At 38.2% G+C, this 18,046-nt stretch overlaps 2 protein-coding genes across 7 annotated transcripts in view; both read right to left on the bottom strand.

Moving 5' to 3' along the window:
• LOC129730320 (prolyl endopeptidase FAP) overlaps positions 1-18,046 on the bottom strand; it is a 343,985-nt gene that overhangs the window by 277,116 nt on the left and 48,823 nt on the right. The window lies entirely within an intron of this gene.
• On the bottom strand, positions 16,598-17,824 carry LOC129728503 (uncharacterized). The gene has a single exon (XM_055686949.1). It carries the CDS (start codon positions 17,822-17,824, stop codon positions 16,598-16,600), a length of 1,227 nt encoding a protein of 408 aa, XP_055542924.1.

Raw genomic sequence — 18,046 nt, 5'->3', positions numbered from 1 at the left:
TTTTTCCATTCAGTTAAAGAAACGGTGGAATCTCTTTTTCCACCCATCTGTTTTATATACTTCTGGGAGAAGTGATGCTTCCGACAAACATGCCAGCACATCCGGAACGAAAAGAATATACAACTTTTGCAAGTTACGCAATCCTTTTTTTGCGTACTTCTCGAGATGCAATTGGCAAACCGGGAAGACTAAACTTCATCAGACACGTCAGTTCTACGGCAGATGAAACACTGGCTGAGGTATGAAACGTTCTGCCTTCAATCGGACAGAAAACGATGCGAACTGCTCTTGGCATTTGGCAACCACTTTTTACTGCTACTTGTGCTGCTATGGGAAAGTTTCAAACCAATAATGCTGTGGCTTTTATTCTTTTCTGACCCGTTCGCTTCATGAGTACTTTCTGTGTATAAATCTTGCGAATGAAACGATTCAATAGTTTAAGCAGAGCAAATATCTTGCATATCGAGAAGCCATCGATGGCAAATTATCATATCGATTATACTGATAGCAACAATCAGCGACGTTTTTGAATGTGAAATCCAGAGTGCTGTTTTCTGTTGAAAAATTAGACTTCACATACAACCACACATTGTGGTCCCAAAGCCCAAACTAGAAAAAAATGAAAGATTATAGGTTTTTTACCATTCCTGTGAATTTTGGTGCCCCTAGCCACTAATATTTTTTCGGTGATTTAAATAAGTTTTCACGTAAACATAACGTTGAAGCGACGAACCCCGCGAGTAATTACTATGTGAACTATCACGTAAGTTGACGCGTTTTGCTAATGGCTAGGGGCACCAAAATTCACAGGAATGTTTAAAAAGCTGTAATCTCTCTAAGGCAGCTGTTTCGAGCTTTAAGGCAGCACTTTTTTCTCTTTCGACGACCAGTGTAATACTTCAATATATTTTGTAAGTAGATTTAGAGCGTTTCCACGCCAAATGACTTATGGTCGAGTATCAACCATTTTTTATTTGAATGAAACTTTGCACACGTACAGGCAGGTTTTTTACGCAGGTTGCTTTTTTTAATAACTCAAAAACGGTACAAGATGTCGACCTCATTCCAAATGTAATGCTTGATATTTCAACATGATTTTATTCTCAAGTTTTTTCTCTTTTCCTTCAATTTCATAATAAAAACAAGAGAAACGGCGATTTTTACTGCAAAATTCAACTAATTTTGTCGAAAAAAATTAAATGAAAAAACCAGTACCCTAGTGAGCCCATATGCCACTTGGCTTCAGGATATATCTCGATAACCAGGATATATTTTGATGTTCTGGCAGCTTTTTTTTATTTTAGGTCTTAGTAGCTCACTCAAAAAAGTCAGCAGAAAGTATTCACAGAGGAATTCTGTTATGGTTCGGGCTAAGACTGAAGACTAATTTCCAAAAGGGCGAATGCATTTTGTCATAGGTTTTGTTCAAATATAGTTTCGAAACCATTAGTTATACATTAAAACTGTCTGGAAACGAAACGTAGAGAACTAATGGTGCTTTGCCAAAAAAAAAAACAGAATATAAAAATATAAAATATTTCTTTTATCTAAAAAATTGATAAACACTAAGTTTCAATTTCCAAAAATGAATTGATATTTTTTTTAACTTAAATCTATAACGCATCTTTCGATAAAAAAATCAGGATAAAGAAATAAAAAATTAATATTAATAGAAGGTTATGTTTTTTAAAACAATATTTAATTTCGCTCTTTCTTCAAATTGATTGTATTTCAATGATTTTAAATAATTGCGATGGACATTCCAAATCGAAAACCCATTTTCAATTTCATCATTTTTCGGAATAATCGAATTCCAATGACCTAATATGATTTTAATAGTAATTTCAAATCATAAAGCTCTTGGCTCTTAGGAGGGCCACTGCCCCCGTGCCCTCACAAAAGATCACTTAACATGACTTATTACTAATGAAAATTAAAAAAAAAATCGTGAAACTTTAAAATAACTGAAATTTTAATAAAACTAACACAACCCTTATAAACCTTTAACTTATATCTAGATAAACATTTCAAAAGGTTCTATCTGCTTTTATCGTTTTTCCGGAGCGTCTTTTTATTTTGGCTCAGCTTTAGTACCTTTCTCAAGCGTGGTTTTCGTTCAGAAGGCTAGAGTGATCCCTCCGCTATCAACTCGTGCAAATAACGTGGCATAAAAGGTGTTTAATAAGTTGTGGTGATTGAATGAAAGTGATCGATCAAAAAATCGATCAACGCTGATAGGACCTTTCGAAATGTTTCTCTAGATATTTTTGAATGACATATTCTTTTATTGAAATTTCGACAACTAGAAAAGGGGTCCCCACAATCCTTAACCCTGCACTGTTTGATGATAACTTCATGACTTCATTGATTCTATGCTTATTGCTAGAGAACCACAAATCACCCACAGAAAAGTAAAGTTTCATATTAAACATAAAATGAACTATCTCAATGGATGAGGTCATAGGCGTAGCCAGAGGGGGACAGGGGGGCCTTGCACCCCCCCCCCCCTTTTTGTTGACATCGGTGCAGAATATTGTTTTTAATAACTCTAATAACGTTTGCGCTAAGAAAATGGACAAAAATTACCAATTTTTAACGGGTTTACCTTTATATGCACTGACGAAACTGCGCATGCAGCATCAATCATATTAAGCCATGAGTCATCAAAAAAAAATTGATTTGCGCGTTTTAATAACGGTACCTCGCTGCGTCGAAAACGGACATCATGCGGCAGTTCGTGGACACCGGATACGCCCGTTCCGGCATCTACAACATCTTGGCACTATTGAACAATAATCAGAGCTTTGAAAGAAAGCCCGGTTCCGGACGGCCAACGATCCTGAACGAAAAGAAGCTTCAAAGGATGCTGAAGAGGAAGACCGAGGGAAAAGTGGCTACATCGCTGCGTGCGCTTGGCGTGGAGGTCGGTGCAACCGACCAAACAGTGCTTGGCGAACATGGGCGTACATGTCAGGAAGCAATCATGTTCACTAGTCTCGGAGCTGCAGACAATGACGCAGCGGTAGTGCCTAAATAAGATGGTTAAATCAATTTTCCCGGCAATTGACGACGTGGCGGTGGTGATGGACGACGAGACCTGTCTCACCTTGGATGGCAACGACTGGTAGGGCACTTCGTATTTTACTTCCCCCACGAAAGAAGCAAGAAATTTCTTTGACACACCAAGTTCCCCAAAACGGTGCTGCTGTGGCTGACAATCAGCGGAAAGGGGATGTCAAAGCTGCTCTTCTTTCGCTCCAGACTGGCCGTGAACGGGAAAACTTATAGTACGAGGTACCTGCAGGAAGTTGCGACGTTCACCAAAAAATACCATAAGGCCGAAGAAACGGATCTGGAGTTGGCTTACTATTCGAGGCGATCGTTTGAGGAGAATGAACGGCTAAATGTCGATGTGGTACCCAAGTTGGCGAACGGGATTTCTGGAAAGCCTGAAGCGTAAGATCTACTCCAATAATTTTGTCGCGAAATTTAAGGAGGAATTGATAAATAAAATGAAAAAAATTGAAAAACATGCCTACACGCATGTTTTCGTCCGCAATGGCGAATGTTCCGGTTAACTGCCGGAAGGCCGCACCCAAGGTCGTAGATTTTTTTTGCAAGTAAGCTAACATAACCTTCCATGGGAAATTTATCAAACTCAATTATCTGTCTCAGTTATTTTTTCACCACCATCCGAGAACAGTCCATTTTTTTTGCATACCGTTATGTAAAGTATCAGCCAGATCACAAATAATTGATTGAAATGCTTGCCCTATGTTGTGTGGAATTGCACAGGTTTTTCAGTTAATCCACCAAGGACATTGCAGCGGTAAAAGTACCGGGCAAATTCTGCCTCAACTAGCTTGGAGTATTGAAACCAAGCTGTGACAATTTCTTACCTTGATTCTCTTGTAACCTCACTGGAAACACGATTAGATGAAGATAGTGCACCTGCCTACGCGTTGTCCTTGTTGCATACTGCTAACGTAATACGCATGTCGTTGGAAGAGTTCAAGCGCAAAACCGGACACGCAAAAGTTGAAGTCTTGTACAATCATTGTGTCTTCCCGATTCGCACAAATGTTGCACAGAAATCGCACAATAAATGTGTGAAACGCATAATGCAACAGTTGTACTGCGAATACATTGACATAGAATGAAATCAGAATATGTATCATATACCGACACTTTATTTCTTACGTCGAGTGTATTAGTGACTGCTACTCATGGAGCAGTGCAAGCAGCAAACAACAACTTGTGAACTCACTAGAACTCACTTTAAATAGCTATAATACTCGATCGATTTATCTCGATGGATTTGGTCATTGAAAAGTACCATTGAATGATTTGCAAAAAAAGCGACACAAAATTCTGTTCACAACATTTTGTAATCAACGCTAGCTTCACCGCAAAACTAGCAAAACCCTCCAATCCACAAAGCCACAAAAGCGTTACTGATTTTTTATGGCAACACTTGTAAATTGTGAATAATAATTATTTCTGCGCTGAGAAGATATTCGAAAAATGGTGGTTACATGCTACGTCAACAATATGTTCAAATTAACCAGATTTACAAGAGAACGGTCAAGCGCTGTCATGCGCAGCGGTTACGAACCGTGCAACGTAGGCTAAGGTGTGATCCCAATTTTTTTGGAAATACGTCAAAGAGCAGAGGAATGAAACAGGGTTACCTTCGACGATACGAGATGGGGAAAATACGGCATCATGCACAGAAGAAATTTGTGGCCTCTTCGCCAAGAAATTCAGCAGAGTTTTCACCAACGAAACTTTGACTCCGTTACAAATATCGCTTGCGGCGAATAATGTTTCCCTATCGAGCCAACTCTTGAATTCTCTTAATGTGGAAGAGGATACAATAGTAACGTCCAACAACAAGATGAAATCATCAACTTCACCAGGACCAGATGGAATTCCGGCAACATTCCTGAAAAAATGCTGCAATGCCATTGTTACACCGCTCTGTCTGTTATTTCGCCTGTCACTCGCAACCAGTGTATTTCCTTCTCTCTGGAATACCTCATACATGTTCCCGGTGTACAAAAAAGGAGACAAAACACAAGTCGATAACTATCGTGGTATTACGGCTTCATGTGCAGTGGCCAAACTATTTGAACTGATCGTATTGGAACCAATTTTCGCCCACAGCAAGCTGTACATTGATCAGACCCAACATGGATTCATGCCAAAACGCAGTACTACTACAAATCTTCTGTCCTTCACAACTTATGTAACTGACACCATGTCCATGGGACATCAGACCGATGCTATATATACGGATCTCTCTACCACATTCGACAAAATCAATCATGCCATCGTTATAGGTAAGTTGGATAGACTAGGCATTGGAGCTAATGTTCTCACCTGGTTTCAATCATACCGGTTAGCAGTCAATATAACCGGTTTTATTTCTAAGGAGTTCTCTGCAACTTCCGGAGTACCCCAAGGAAGCCATCTTGGACCTTTGATTTTCCTACTGTACTTCAACGACGTAAACTTTTCCCTTAAAGGTCCACGGTTGTCTTTCGCCGACGACCTCAAAGTGTTTTTTGAAATCAAGACTATTGAGGATGCTTATTTCCTTGAAAGACAAGACAGCTATCAATAGAGTTACATGTATCAAAGATTTGGGTGTATACCTCGACGATCAATTGACGTTTGAACAGCACATAACGTACATCGTTGCCAAAGGATCTCGCTGTTTAGGATTCGTGATGAGAATCGCCAAAACGTTTAGTGACATATACTGCCTGAACTCTCTCTACTGCTCACTTGTTCGTTCAATTCTTGAATACTGCTCGGAAGTATGGAACCCTCATTATCTCAACGGTGTTGATCGAATTGAGGCAGTCCAACGTAGATTTGTTCGATTCGCACTTCGTCAATTGCCATGGGACAACCCACACCAGTTGCCGAGTTATGAGAATCGTAGGCTTTGATTCGCTACAAACGCGGCGGGACCTTTCACGTGCCATGCTAATTGCAGATATTCTCAAGAATAATATCGACTGCCCTGGACTCCTCAGCGAATTAAATATCAATGTGCGCTCTAGAGCTCTTCGCAACAGTGTCTTTTTTAGATTACCTTTAAGTCGTACCAACTACAGAGCCAACGGCGCTATCATCGGTTTGCAACGAACCTTTAACAGGCTATCTTCGGTGTTCGATTTTAACCTTTCACGTGACTACATTAAAACTAATTTTATAAGATTACTTAGGATTCATCAGTAGGACCATATTGTGTCTGTTGATATGTTACGAATAAACAATAAAACAATAAAACATTTGTCATTCTGTGCACGCGCTTTTTTTTTCAAGCGACGAGAGAAATTTTTCTCTCGCTCGTAGAATTTCCATGTATGTGCGATAAGACTAGACACGTCACATACAATTTGCAGGTTGCTCCCTCGCTTCTCTTTCGGTTCGGATTGCGACGCGCAAGGCGATATCTCGTTGCTTCACGAAAAAAGCGAGACACCCGTGCTGTACATACCTGATATCAGTGTTGTTGGTCTCACTCATACTGTCGGTACGTGCTTGCTGCTATTCAGAGGAATGCATTAAGAAGAAAAAGTATCTCGAAAGCGTGTGTGCAAAAGTCTTGAAAAGCGTAGCATATATCTCGTCCTCAAGCAGAAAGGAGAAGAATGGTTTTTTTTATAGGGGGGGGGGGGGGGGGGTTTGTAATGATTTATTTATGTACTAAAATATCTATTCAGAATTAGTATTGTGTGTTCTGCCACAAATGGTGACATTTCAACACTATTATATATATTTGTACCCTTTTTAGTATTATTGAATGTTATTAGCTTTCGTAGTTAAGATAATGTAATTGTAGGAAAATTATTAAACCTACTTGTCACGAAAAAAAAGGAATAAAAGGAATAAAACGAAACTTAAAATAAACTTAAAATAAACTTAAAACTATCTTATTGACTATAAAGTGAGCTAATCGTTGCAATTGAGGATTGCAACGATTTTTGTCGGAATTTGTTGATAATTTGGCTTGACATATTTTCTAATGTTTCTACATTAGTGAGCCTATGTAGCTCGTTCGTGCTAAACCAGGGAGGACGCTTCAAAATCATTTTCAAAAGTTTATTCTGAATCCTTTGAAGTGTCTTCTTCCTGGTCGCACAACAGCTTGTCCAGATGGGAACTGCATATAACATTGCTGGTCTAAATATTTGTTTGTAAATTAACTGATATACTTATTGCACTTTGACTGGATATTTTCAATGTGCTCCTTGAAAGTAAGATTCTTATCATAAATTAGCCCTAAGTATTTAACTTGATCAGACCAATTTAAGACCACACCGTTCATCTTAATAACGTTGTTATGGGTGGGTTTGAGAAATGAAACTCTTGGCTTATGAGGAAAAATAATTAACTGTGTTTTCGATGCATTAGGGGAACTCTTCCATTTTTGTAAGTATGAAGAAAATATATCAAAACTTTTTTGAAGCCGACTGCATATAACACGAAGGCTTTTTCGTTTTGCGAAAATGCTTGTATCGTCACAAAACAGAGATTTCTCACAACCTGGTGGTAAATCAGGAAGATCAGAAGTAAAAATGTTATATAAGATTGGGCCCAAGATACTCCCCTGAGGCACACCAGCTCTAACAGGCAATCTATTTGATTCACCATTTAGATAGTTAACCTGGAGAGTGCGGTCAGTTAAATAACTTTGTATCATTTTTGTGAGGTAAAGCGGCAAACTGAAATTTGACATTTTAGCTATTGAACCTTTATGCCAAACACTGTCGAATGCCTTTTCTATATCTAAAAGAGCAGCTCCAGTCGAATTGCCTTCAGATTTATTAGTTCGAATCATATTTGTTACTCTAAGTAACTGATGAGTAGTGGAATGCCCATGGCGAAAACCAAACTGCTCATTTGCAAAAATTGAGTTCTCATTAATAGGTGTTATCGTTCTATTAAGAATTATTCTTTCAAAAAGTTTGCTAATAGAGGAAAGTAGACTAATTGGTCGATAACTTGATGCCTCAGCTGGATTCCTTTCGGGTTTTAAAATTGGGGTGACTTTGGCATTTTTCCATTTCGTAGGAAAATATGCTAGTGCGAAGCATCTGTAAAAATTTTTACCAAGAAATTTAAAGAGTTTTCGGGAAGTCTTTTGATCAGGATATAGGAAATCCCATCATCTCCTGGTGCTTTCATGTTTTTGAATTTTTTGAGAATAGTTCGCACCTCATTCAAGTTTGTCTCCAATACCTCTTCGGAAAGAAATTCTTGGGTGGTGATCTGATAATACTTTTGATTTACTTCATTTTCAATAGGACTTACTACGTTCAAATTGGAGTTATGAACACTCTCAAACTGCTGAGCAAGTTTTTGAGATTTTTGTTCATTCGTTAGAAAAATGCAATCACCATCTGTAAGGACTGGAATGGGCTTCGAGGGTTTCTTAAGAACCTTCGAAAGCTTCCAGAAAGGTTTTGAATAAGGTTTTAGTTGTTCAACTTCTCTCATGAAATTCTCATTTCGCAAGAGAATGAATCTATGTTTAATTTCCTTTTGTAATTCCTGAAAAATAATTTTCAAAGCAGGATCACGAGATCTTTGGTATTGACGTCTCCGTATGTTCTTCAAACGTATAAGAAGTTGAAGTTCACTGTCAATAATTGGTGCATTAAATTTCACTCTTGCCTTAGGAACTGATAAATTCCGGGCATTGAGTATTAAGCTGCTAAAATTTTCTAATGCTCTGTCAATGTCAGCACTATTTTGTAAAACAATATCATCATTCAAATTTTCCTCGATCGTAGAACGATATCTATCCCAATTAGTCTTGTGATAATTTAACACAGATCTAGTGGGATTTAAAATAGTTTCATGGGAAATAGAAAATGTTATGGGAAGATGATCAGAATCAAAGTCAGCAGTGATTTATTACTGCATGAATGACTTTGATTTGTTAGTACCAAATCAATTGTAGATGGATTCCTAATAGAAGAATAACATGCAGGACCATTTGGAAATAAAACTGAATAAAATCCAGCCGAGCAGTCATTAAACAATATTTTTCCATTGGAATTGCTATGAGCATTATTCCAAGATCGATGTTTCGCATTAAAATCACCGATGATTAAAAATTTAGATTTATTTCTTGTGAGTTTTTGCAAATCTCCTTTGAAATAATTTTTTCGCTCACCAGTGCATTGAAAAGGCAAATACACTGCGGCTATAAATAAAATGCCAATACTTGTTTCAATTTCAATTCCCAAACTCTCGATAACTTTGGTTTCAAGATGGGGTAAAACACAGTGTTTTATTCGACGGAGGATAACTATTGCAACTCCACCACCGGCAACATCAATTCTACCAAACCCATGAACTATAAAATTTGGGTTCTTTTTTAGTTTAATATTTGGCTTTAAAAGCGTTTCAATTACAACTGCAATATGCACATCGTGGACTGTTAAAAAATTGAAAAATTCATCCTCCTTCGCTTTTAAAGAGCGAGCATTCCAATTTAGAAAATTTACAGCATTATTTAAAATCATTGCTGAATTTCAATTTCATAACAATATTAGTTGTAAATTTTATACCTTCTTGAACAGCCTCGTACATCGAGTTACAGTTCAACAAAACGGACATTAGCTGCAGCATGGATTGTTGTAGGTATTCAATTTTTTCGGGAGTTGGACTACCTAAATCAAAACTGGCTGACTTTTCAGCACGCACCAAACACGAATGGTTTGTTACTGTTTGAATTTGAAATATTACCTGAAAGGACACTGGCATATGAACAGCCTGGTGTTGCCTGAACAGGATTTTTTGTCTGAAATTTGTTATCTGAATTTAAATTATTACCTACAGACACACCTGCTAATGAAATTGCTGGTGATTCCTGAACAGTACTGAAAGTCTTTTGATTACCCACATTGACAACAGGTTGCTTAGAATTCCTACGTTGTCTAGAAGCAATAATTTTTGACCTTACAGGACAATTAAAGAAATTAGATTTGTGGTTTCCCCCACAATTTACACATTTGAAACTATTAGTGGTCTCTTTCACGGGGCAGATATCGTTCGTGTGACTAGTGTCACCACAAATCATACATTTTGCAGCCATATGGCAGTTCCGAGTTCCATGACCATAGGCTTGACAATTCCGACATTGCGTAAGATTATGGATTCCTCCATGTCTCTTGAAATTTTCCCACTTTATTCGCACGTTGAATAAAACACGTGCTTCTTCTAAACATTTTAAATTATGTACTTTGGTACGATCAAAATGTACTAAGTAGTTTTGCTGGTGTATTCCAGTTTGAAAAATTTTGGCATTTGCCTTTCATTTCATCAAAATTACTTGGTTGGGGGCAAAACCAAGTGATTCTGACAAACAATCTTTGATTTCATCAATACTTTGATCATTTGAGAGACCTTTCAACACAGTCTTAAACGGTCTCTCGTTTTTGGCATCAAAAGAGTAAAATTTATACATCTTTTCAGTCAAATACTGGCCAGATTCGGCGAAAATACGAATTTCGCCTTGGCGACCAATTTGAAAATTAACTTTCACATTCGATAGAAATAATGAAAGTTCTGATCGAAATGCTTTAAAGTTTGCTACAAATACCACAATAGGTGGAACTTTAACCTTCTTCATAACGGCTTTATGCTCAGTATGAGAAGTTTGGAATTCTAGCTCCCCAACAGAAGAAAGAATATCATACATGTTAGTCGAAATTTCAGTGTCACTTGGAGGAGATGCCTCACGTTTCCTTGATGCCGCATCAAAGCGAGCTTTTTTATTTTTTCCAGGCATAACTGGACAACTTCACTACACTTTCACTTCACTATAAAATTTAAGTAGAAATATCTCAAACCAAATTAATTCACTAAACACTCGTTAACTTTAAAAACAAATTTATTACTTTGCCTTTCAACAGGTAGTCTTTTGAAAGATTGCCTGTTGAAAGCGAAAAACAAAATTTTAATATCTCTCGGTAGTCTAAGACTTAGCCTCGAGCTGTTGGTAAAATGCGACCGTACTGTAGGACAGTTCAAGTCGATCTGGAGGAGGAGAATGGTTTTGCATCTTACTCGCTTTGCAATGCTGCTTGATACCAGTTGAAACTGTTTAGGTGTAGTAGTTTGGAGCTGCAAAATACATTGGAGAAACGCTAGATCATTAATTGCGTTATGCCCAACACGCAATCATTGTACTGGTTCCGAATTGCATCAACAATTGCACTAAAAACGCACAATTTTGTGCTGGTTCCACACCATCCAACTTTTGCGTGGAGTTTTCGTAATTTTTTACGAAGTTGACAATTTTGTTGGAGAGGTGGAAGTCTGGTATCAACATTGCAACAGCATGAGAGCAGACGGTAAGAACTTGGAAGACCGGGATCTTATAGACCTGCTTGCTGAAACCCGTTGTTTCTTCCCTGCGACTGAGAAAGCAATTCGAATTGCACTTGCTCTACCATGTACAACACGCACAATTGAACTCTTGTCATCACATTACGTCCGGTGAAAACCTGGCTGAGGTCAACAACGGTTGAGTGCTCTCTGCTTGCTAAGTGTTCATCGGCACTTCATCGGCATCGTGTTCATAAAGGGAAGATGGTTTTTAATTAACGACGTTGTTATTGTTATCTTTTTACGGTAGATTGAGTGTAAATTAAATTACAGTTTATTGCTTTCTAAGCAATTTATTTCACTTATTTTGCGTGTGTGGATGAGCTATTTTCAAGAGTATCATTGGGCTTCTGCTCTGTCAAATTAAGAGCGTTTATTCGTCAGAGAAACTATCACTCTGCGCTCTCTCTACAGCAGATGGTGCGATGCACATTGAATGTAAGCTCACAGTTGTTAAGAAGGGAGAAAATTGCTTTCTTTTCAAACGAGGCCTGGGTTCAACTTATTTATCGCTAGCGATGTTGGTCCTCTTGTTGGCGCTTCTTATTTCGGAGAACTGATTTTTGGTTGTTCCGTGCTTACCGATATCGTTCCACGTACGGTGTTCTACTTCTTAACTAACTGTTTGAATTCGTCGTCAAACCAGTCATTTCTATGATCCGGAGCTGCGGCCGGGTATCAAAAAGCGTCGAAAGTTTTGAGCGCATCCATAAAGTTGTTTAAAACTGAATTCGCACTGCGGAAAGTGCGAACGTTGATAACGTCGGAGAATAACCAAGCGTCGATTAAACGTGGTCGATTGGATTCTCTGTCTGTTGGTAGGGTGATCTCCAGGTGATTTTGTAGATATCTTTACGAGGGAAGAAAGTACTTCGAACTATCATTCAATCGGAAAGTTCATTCAACGATGACCGTTGTCATTAAACACGGCGTGCAGGCGGCGTGTCTGGTCATTGCCTTCCGTCCTATCTGAGCGTTAATATCCCCGAAGACTAGTTTCACGTCCCGTCGCGGGTAGCTATCATAGACCTGCTTCAGCTATGCGTAGAACGCTTCCTTCTTGTCTTCGGGTGTTTGTTGATGATGCTGTAGTTTAAGAACCGGTACATTATTCTCAACTTGCACGTCCTCGCGTTGATCTGCTGCCATACCATCAGGCGCTGACGCATCTTGCTGGTGGAGCCACAACTCCGGTAGAAGGTAGCCGCCCGGTGTACGCTTTTCCATATTTTCTGTCTTGTACAACAAAGTTTGCGTGTATATAGTTCATGCCGATTGTTCCGTTCCGAATCCCAACTCCATGGGGACCGTCGTGTCGTCTCTGCTTAGGGTTCCATGCTGACACCAGGATGTTGATAAGTTGCTCTTAACATGGAGATCAGAGGCTGTTTTGAATCGCACCATCTTAGTGAACAGACACTTGGATTGGCAAAGCATTTCCTCTACCGTCGAAGAATGGTTTACGCGCCAATGATTGCATCACACATTTTTCTTAGCTATTGTCGGATGACTAGATTTCCCAGGCTACACCAACCAGCTGTATTCATGTCTCAGTTGACAGTGTTTTGTGATCGTTTAACTCGTGGAGGCATAAGATAGGAACTTTTGAGGGCTGCAGCTAAGTTTGAGGCTCCTTTCTGGTTGTCAACGCACCATTTGTAGCTCAATTGATTCGATTTGAAATGACTATTGAAACCATTTTACATCATTGTACTTAAATTATTATCAAAAATGTAAAAAATAAAAACATCTATAAAACTTAATTTTTGAGAAAAAATTTGTCTTACATTTCTCTATCCAGTTCTTTTCCAAAAGTTTTAGAAAAATATCAAGTTTCAAAAAAATAAGATTTCAATACGTGAAGTACATATACCCTTAGAATTTCGTTACGATGCCACAACAAAACTAAATGCATTTTACAGAATCAGAAAAATATTACCACTTCAATGCAGAATGGTTGGCATCGGCGTTCAAAAAAAGCCTCGAAGAAACATTGCACAGTTTTCCAGACGTGACTTCCGATTCTATCGCAATTTTTACAAAAGCTATGAATTCCTCTGATAAGCAAATCACCATCATTAGCGATACACTCAGAACTTTCAAGGCACTCGAGCCTCTATCAGCTCGTCATCGATGGATTCAGGCCAATCCGGACAGCGACTTTAGTTGTACAGCAGTGCATTGTGAAATTTCCAACAACGAAGCTGCAGACCGGTTAGTCGCATGTGGTCGAAAAAATTCCATTCGCGGGCGTCAGAAAATGGCTTAACGGATAGCGAAAAAATTGGGAGGAAAAATGAAACGGTCGCAGAACAGCAAGGGGTTTCCTTCGAACAGTGAAAAATACCTCCTTCACTTGAAATGGCCGGAAAAGCTGGTAAGAACATAAAATACTGTCTCGACATCGAAAGAGACACTCTGGAATGACCTGAAAATACGCGAAAACTACCTTTGTGATTTGAATCGAACCTCGCAAACATTTTTGGCGCGCGATTATGAGAATTTGCTGTGAGCTTAAATGTTCCATTATTTTTTTCAAAGGGTCACTCATTTTTGAATATACCTTATAAACAGCTTAAAGAACTTTGGAAATGAAGCGATCGATTTCTTGGCGTAAGTTTACTAAATAATAGGTTTTTCAGCTTTTTTTTTGTTCACACAACATTTATTTGACACGGCACAATACTGGTTTTTCAGTTTTTGTATGAAAATTTATATGAGAAAACCTAAAAGCAAAGCAAAGCCTTGGTATTACATTCCGTATCGGAACTCGACCTTCTGTTTATTATACACAGACTTCGCAGCCAACTGTTGAGTGTACAGGACAATTGCGGGGCTAGCGCTACGATCCTACTGACACTAACAGTCTCTCCCGAGCCGAGACTCGAACCTACGACGACTGGCTTGTTAGGCCAGCATCGTACCTCGAGACCAGCTGGTATGGGAAATCCTACTTTTTTGCATTTACCTGTCTAGAGAGCTCAATAATGCTCTAATAATGCACTACATTATGTTAAAGTATAGTATTTTAGATGCCTAACAACTTTGTAGAAGACACAAAAGAGCTAGAATGTCCCTAAGAAGAACTATAGCTGTTCAAAGTTGAGTATGTCGATTTAAATGCAGAAAATCTTATTTTCTGCCAACATTACCAATGTACCGGCGTCAGTAGGATTCCCATTAAAAGTAACCTGTCGTAACAAGTTTATACACTCAGCTGGATCAAGTAAACAAATTTAGGTCAATATTCAAGGCGTAGATATAATCTACAACGTGTTTCTGAGGTAACTTCTGATGGAAATCTGACTGACGCCGGTACACTGGCAGTGTTGGCAGAAAAAATGGTTTGCTACATAAATTTCGACATACTCAACTTTGAACAGCTTTAGTATTTTCTTGGCTCACCCTAGCTCTTTAGTGTCTTCGGCCAAGTTGTCAGGCATCAAAAAACCTACCGTTGGAAGTAATGAAATCTATGGTTTGAGCCTTTTGCAGCTCTTTAGAATGGAAAATGCAAAAAAGTTGGTTTTTCCATACAAATCTCCATATAAATTTAGAATGCAATGCGCCAAGCGGGGACAAAACCAATCGACTTGCAATAAATTCAGGATTGTTTGGGGCCCCAAACAGAACAAAAAAAACTTGGTTCTGGACTTCTGCTATAAAATTTCGTTTTTTCCATATAACGATTCCCCACCCTAATATATATATATATATATATATATATATATATATATATATATATATATATATATATATATATATATATATATATATATATATATATATATATATGTATATATATATATATATATATATATATATATATATATATATATATATATATATATATATATATATATATATATATATATATATATATATATATATATATATATATATATATATATATATATATATATATATATATATATATATATATATATATATATATATATATATATATATATATATATATATATATATATATATATATATATATATATATATATATATATATATATATATATACTATACTATACTTTTTATCGACTGTTAGTTTACTCAGGGGAGTTTTTTTCGGCTTCGCAGTCTTTAAAATGTGAAAAGAAAACGATATTTTTCTCTTACACCGACGTTTCGAATAATATATATGCTTCATCAAGGCTCTACAAGTAAATTAAGATCAAAACGATTTTTAGAAACAAATACATAAATTATGCACATAACATCATTACCGAGAGGACCATTTTCCTGTGAAGTGGTTCTTCGGCTAGAGCATTAATTGTCAAAACAGAAAGTAATCATCCTAACAGAACATCCAAAAATACATTAAATTAGCTAAACATGATATCAAATACAATTCATGCTTCTTACATTATGCAATTAAAAAAAAATAAAACAAATTAAAAACTGTACACTTTAACGAAGCGGAACTCGTTGCACTCTCAATCATACTAAACCATTTTTTCCGTAACCAGCAACCTTGCATGCAAACTCTATTGCGCACAAGTTATGCTGTGTGACACTCGGTGGAAGCTGTCAGCGACCGTTGACGTTTGCTGTTGTTTATTTCTGTACTCCGCTTGACGTGTTGCATGATTGCTGTATATGTTGTGCTTAAGCCTTCAACATCACTGCGTTTGTTTACCGTATGATCGTTCGTGATAATGTGGCACATTTCCAACACGTTCAACGTTGTTTTTCGCCTATGTTCATCCAGGATACACACCTCATTCAACTTGAATGAATGGTTCTCGTCGATGCTGTGTTGGAGTGAAGCAGTTTTTTCCCTCAAGTGATGTATTTTGGCAATAGTAGATGGGCTGGTGGCATGTTCGCTTGACTTGAGCTCATCCAGTTTTCTAATGTTCGACCGGTGGTTGCTGATTCTTGTTTTGAGATGCTGTGTAGTGAGTCCAACATAGCACGCATCGCAGTTGGCACAGGGAATTTTGTAAGTGACGTTGCTGCGATCTAATGTTGCGATCCGATCTTTGGTGTTCGTGAACAAATGGTTTATGGTGTGCTCATTACGTGTAGCGAGGGTAATTTCTGGGAAATATATACGCAGTGATTTCATTATGCGCACCGTTAATCTGTCGATGTAGGGCATTGGTTTGTATGTTGTTGGCAATGTTTCTGCTGGGGCATCTTGTACGTTCTTCCTCATTAGTCTGTTCTACAATCTATTTCGCAGTGATAAAGGATAGTGGTTGACCTTAAGATGTTCGTCTATGATGTCGTTGATCGCTTTTGGGGGGAGGTTTGTGCTGAGTTTTCGTACTCTCATGATAAAGTTGGCAACCACATTCATTTTCATATGCAACGGGTGACAAGAGAAAAAGTCCAGGAATCTACCCGAGGCCATGGGTTTGGAATACCATCCCGTTTTGATGGACTGGTCTGCTTTGCGGACTAGCACCATGTCGAGATATGGAATTCTACCTTCCTCTTCTCTTTCACACGTAAACTGTAGGTTGCTGTCATAGTTATTAAAAACATCTAGAACTTCTTCGACTTTGTCTGCGGGCACAGCAAGGATTAAGTCATCTACATATTTTTTCAAAAGTGGGAGCGGGAAATTCAACCGTTCTACCACTTCTTCAAGCAATAATTCCATAACTAAATCAGCTGCAGTTGGCGAGAAGAGATTCCCCATGACGGTTCCAGAGATCTGTTTGAAGTACTGTCCACGAAATGAGAAGTAGCTACATTCCATGCAGAAATTTACAATTTCAATGAAAAAATCAAGGTTGATTTTCGTGTGTCGTTTGATTCTATCCCATTTGGTTATTATTGTGTGTATTACTAGACTCCTGGGTATGCAAGTGAATAGAGATACCGCATCCAACGAAATAAGAATGTAGCTTGGTGGCAGTCGTACCGTATTAATGTACTCGTAGAAACTGAAAGAGTCTGTTACATTATACTCACACTCAATCGATGCTCGCACGATGCGTCCAATATATTTAGACAGCATGTATGATGGTCCTCCGATGTTGGGTACGACTGGCCGGAGCGGTAGGTCCTGCTTATGTGCTTTCGGTAGTCCATATATTCTTGGGCAATGCGATGACAAGGTGCGTAGCTGATAGGCTGTTGTTGAATCAATCAACTCTAAGTTTAGCAGTCGATTTACCAAATCGTTGTTTTGCTTTTGAAAACCTGATGTGGGGTTGGTTTTAGTGGGCTTGTATGTGTTCTCATCAGACAGTAGGTGTAGCATTTTTGAGTTGTAATCATTCTCGTACATTATAACGGTTTGTTTTCCCTTGTTAGACTGAACAATAATCGTGTCTGGGTTATCTTTGACGAAGCGCTTTGTTATTTTGCAGGCATGTTGTAAGAATGCGTTCAGAGGATCGTATGATGCTGAATCAAACGTGTGCAGATAGTTCTGAATCATATTGACGACATTGCATCGATTACGATCTCGCACTGATTTATCCGGATTGGAAATAAGGACATTTTCCAAATCCGCGATCAAGTGGAAAACTGGCACGTCAGTGACGGAGGTATATGGCAAAGCGAACTTCGGTCCTAAGCTCAACAAAACCTCAGTCTCTGGTGGAATTGTTGTTGATGTAGCGTTGTGAACTGCTTTTGGGTTACCATTGGGGGTTGGCGG

The sequence above is a fragment of the Wyeomyia smithii genome, chromosome 3 (genome assembly GCF_029784165.1).
Source record: "Wyeomyia smithii strain HCP4-BCI-WySm-NY-G18 chromosome 3, ASM2978416v1, whole genome shotgun sequence".
Taxonomy (NCBI): Eukaryota; Metazoa; Arthropoda; class Insecta; order Diptera; family Culicidae; genus Wyeomyia; species Wyeomyia smithii.
The sequence above is the reverse complement of the archived record's forward strand: the minus strand, read 5'-3'. Positions and strand labels throughout refer to the sequence as shown.

Excerpts from the sequence above, each read along its gene's own strand:
- LOC129728503 (XM_055686949.1), bottom strand. The coding sequence starts at position 17,824 with ATGATTCAGAACTATCTGCACACGTTTGATTCAGCATCATACGATCCT.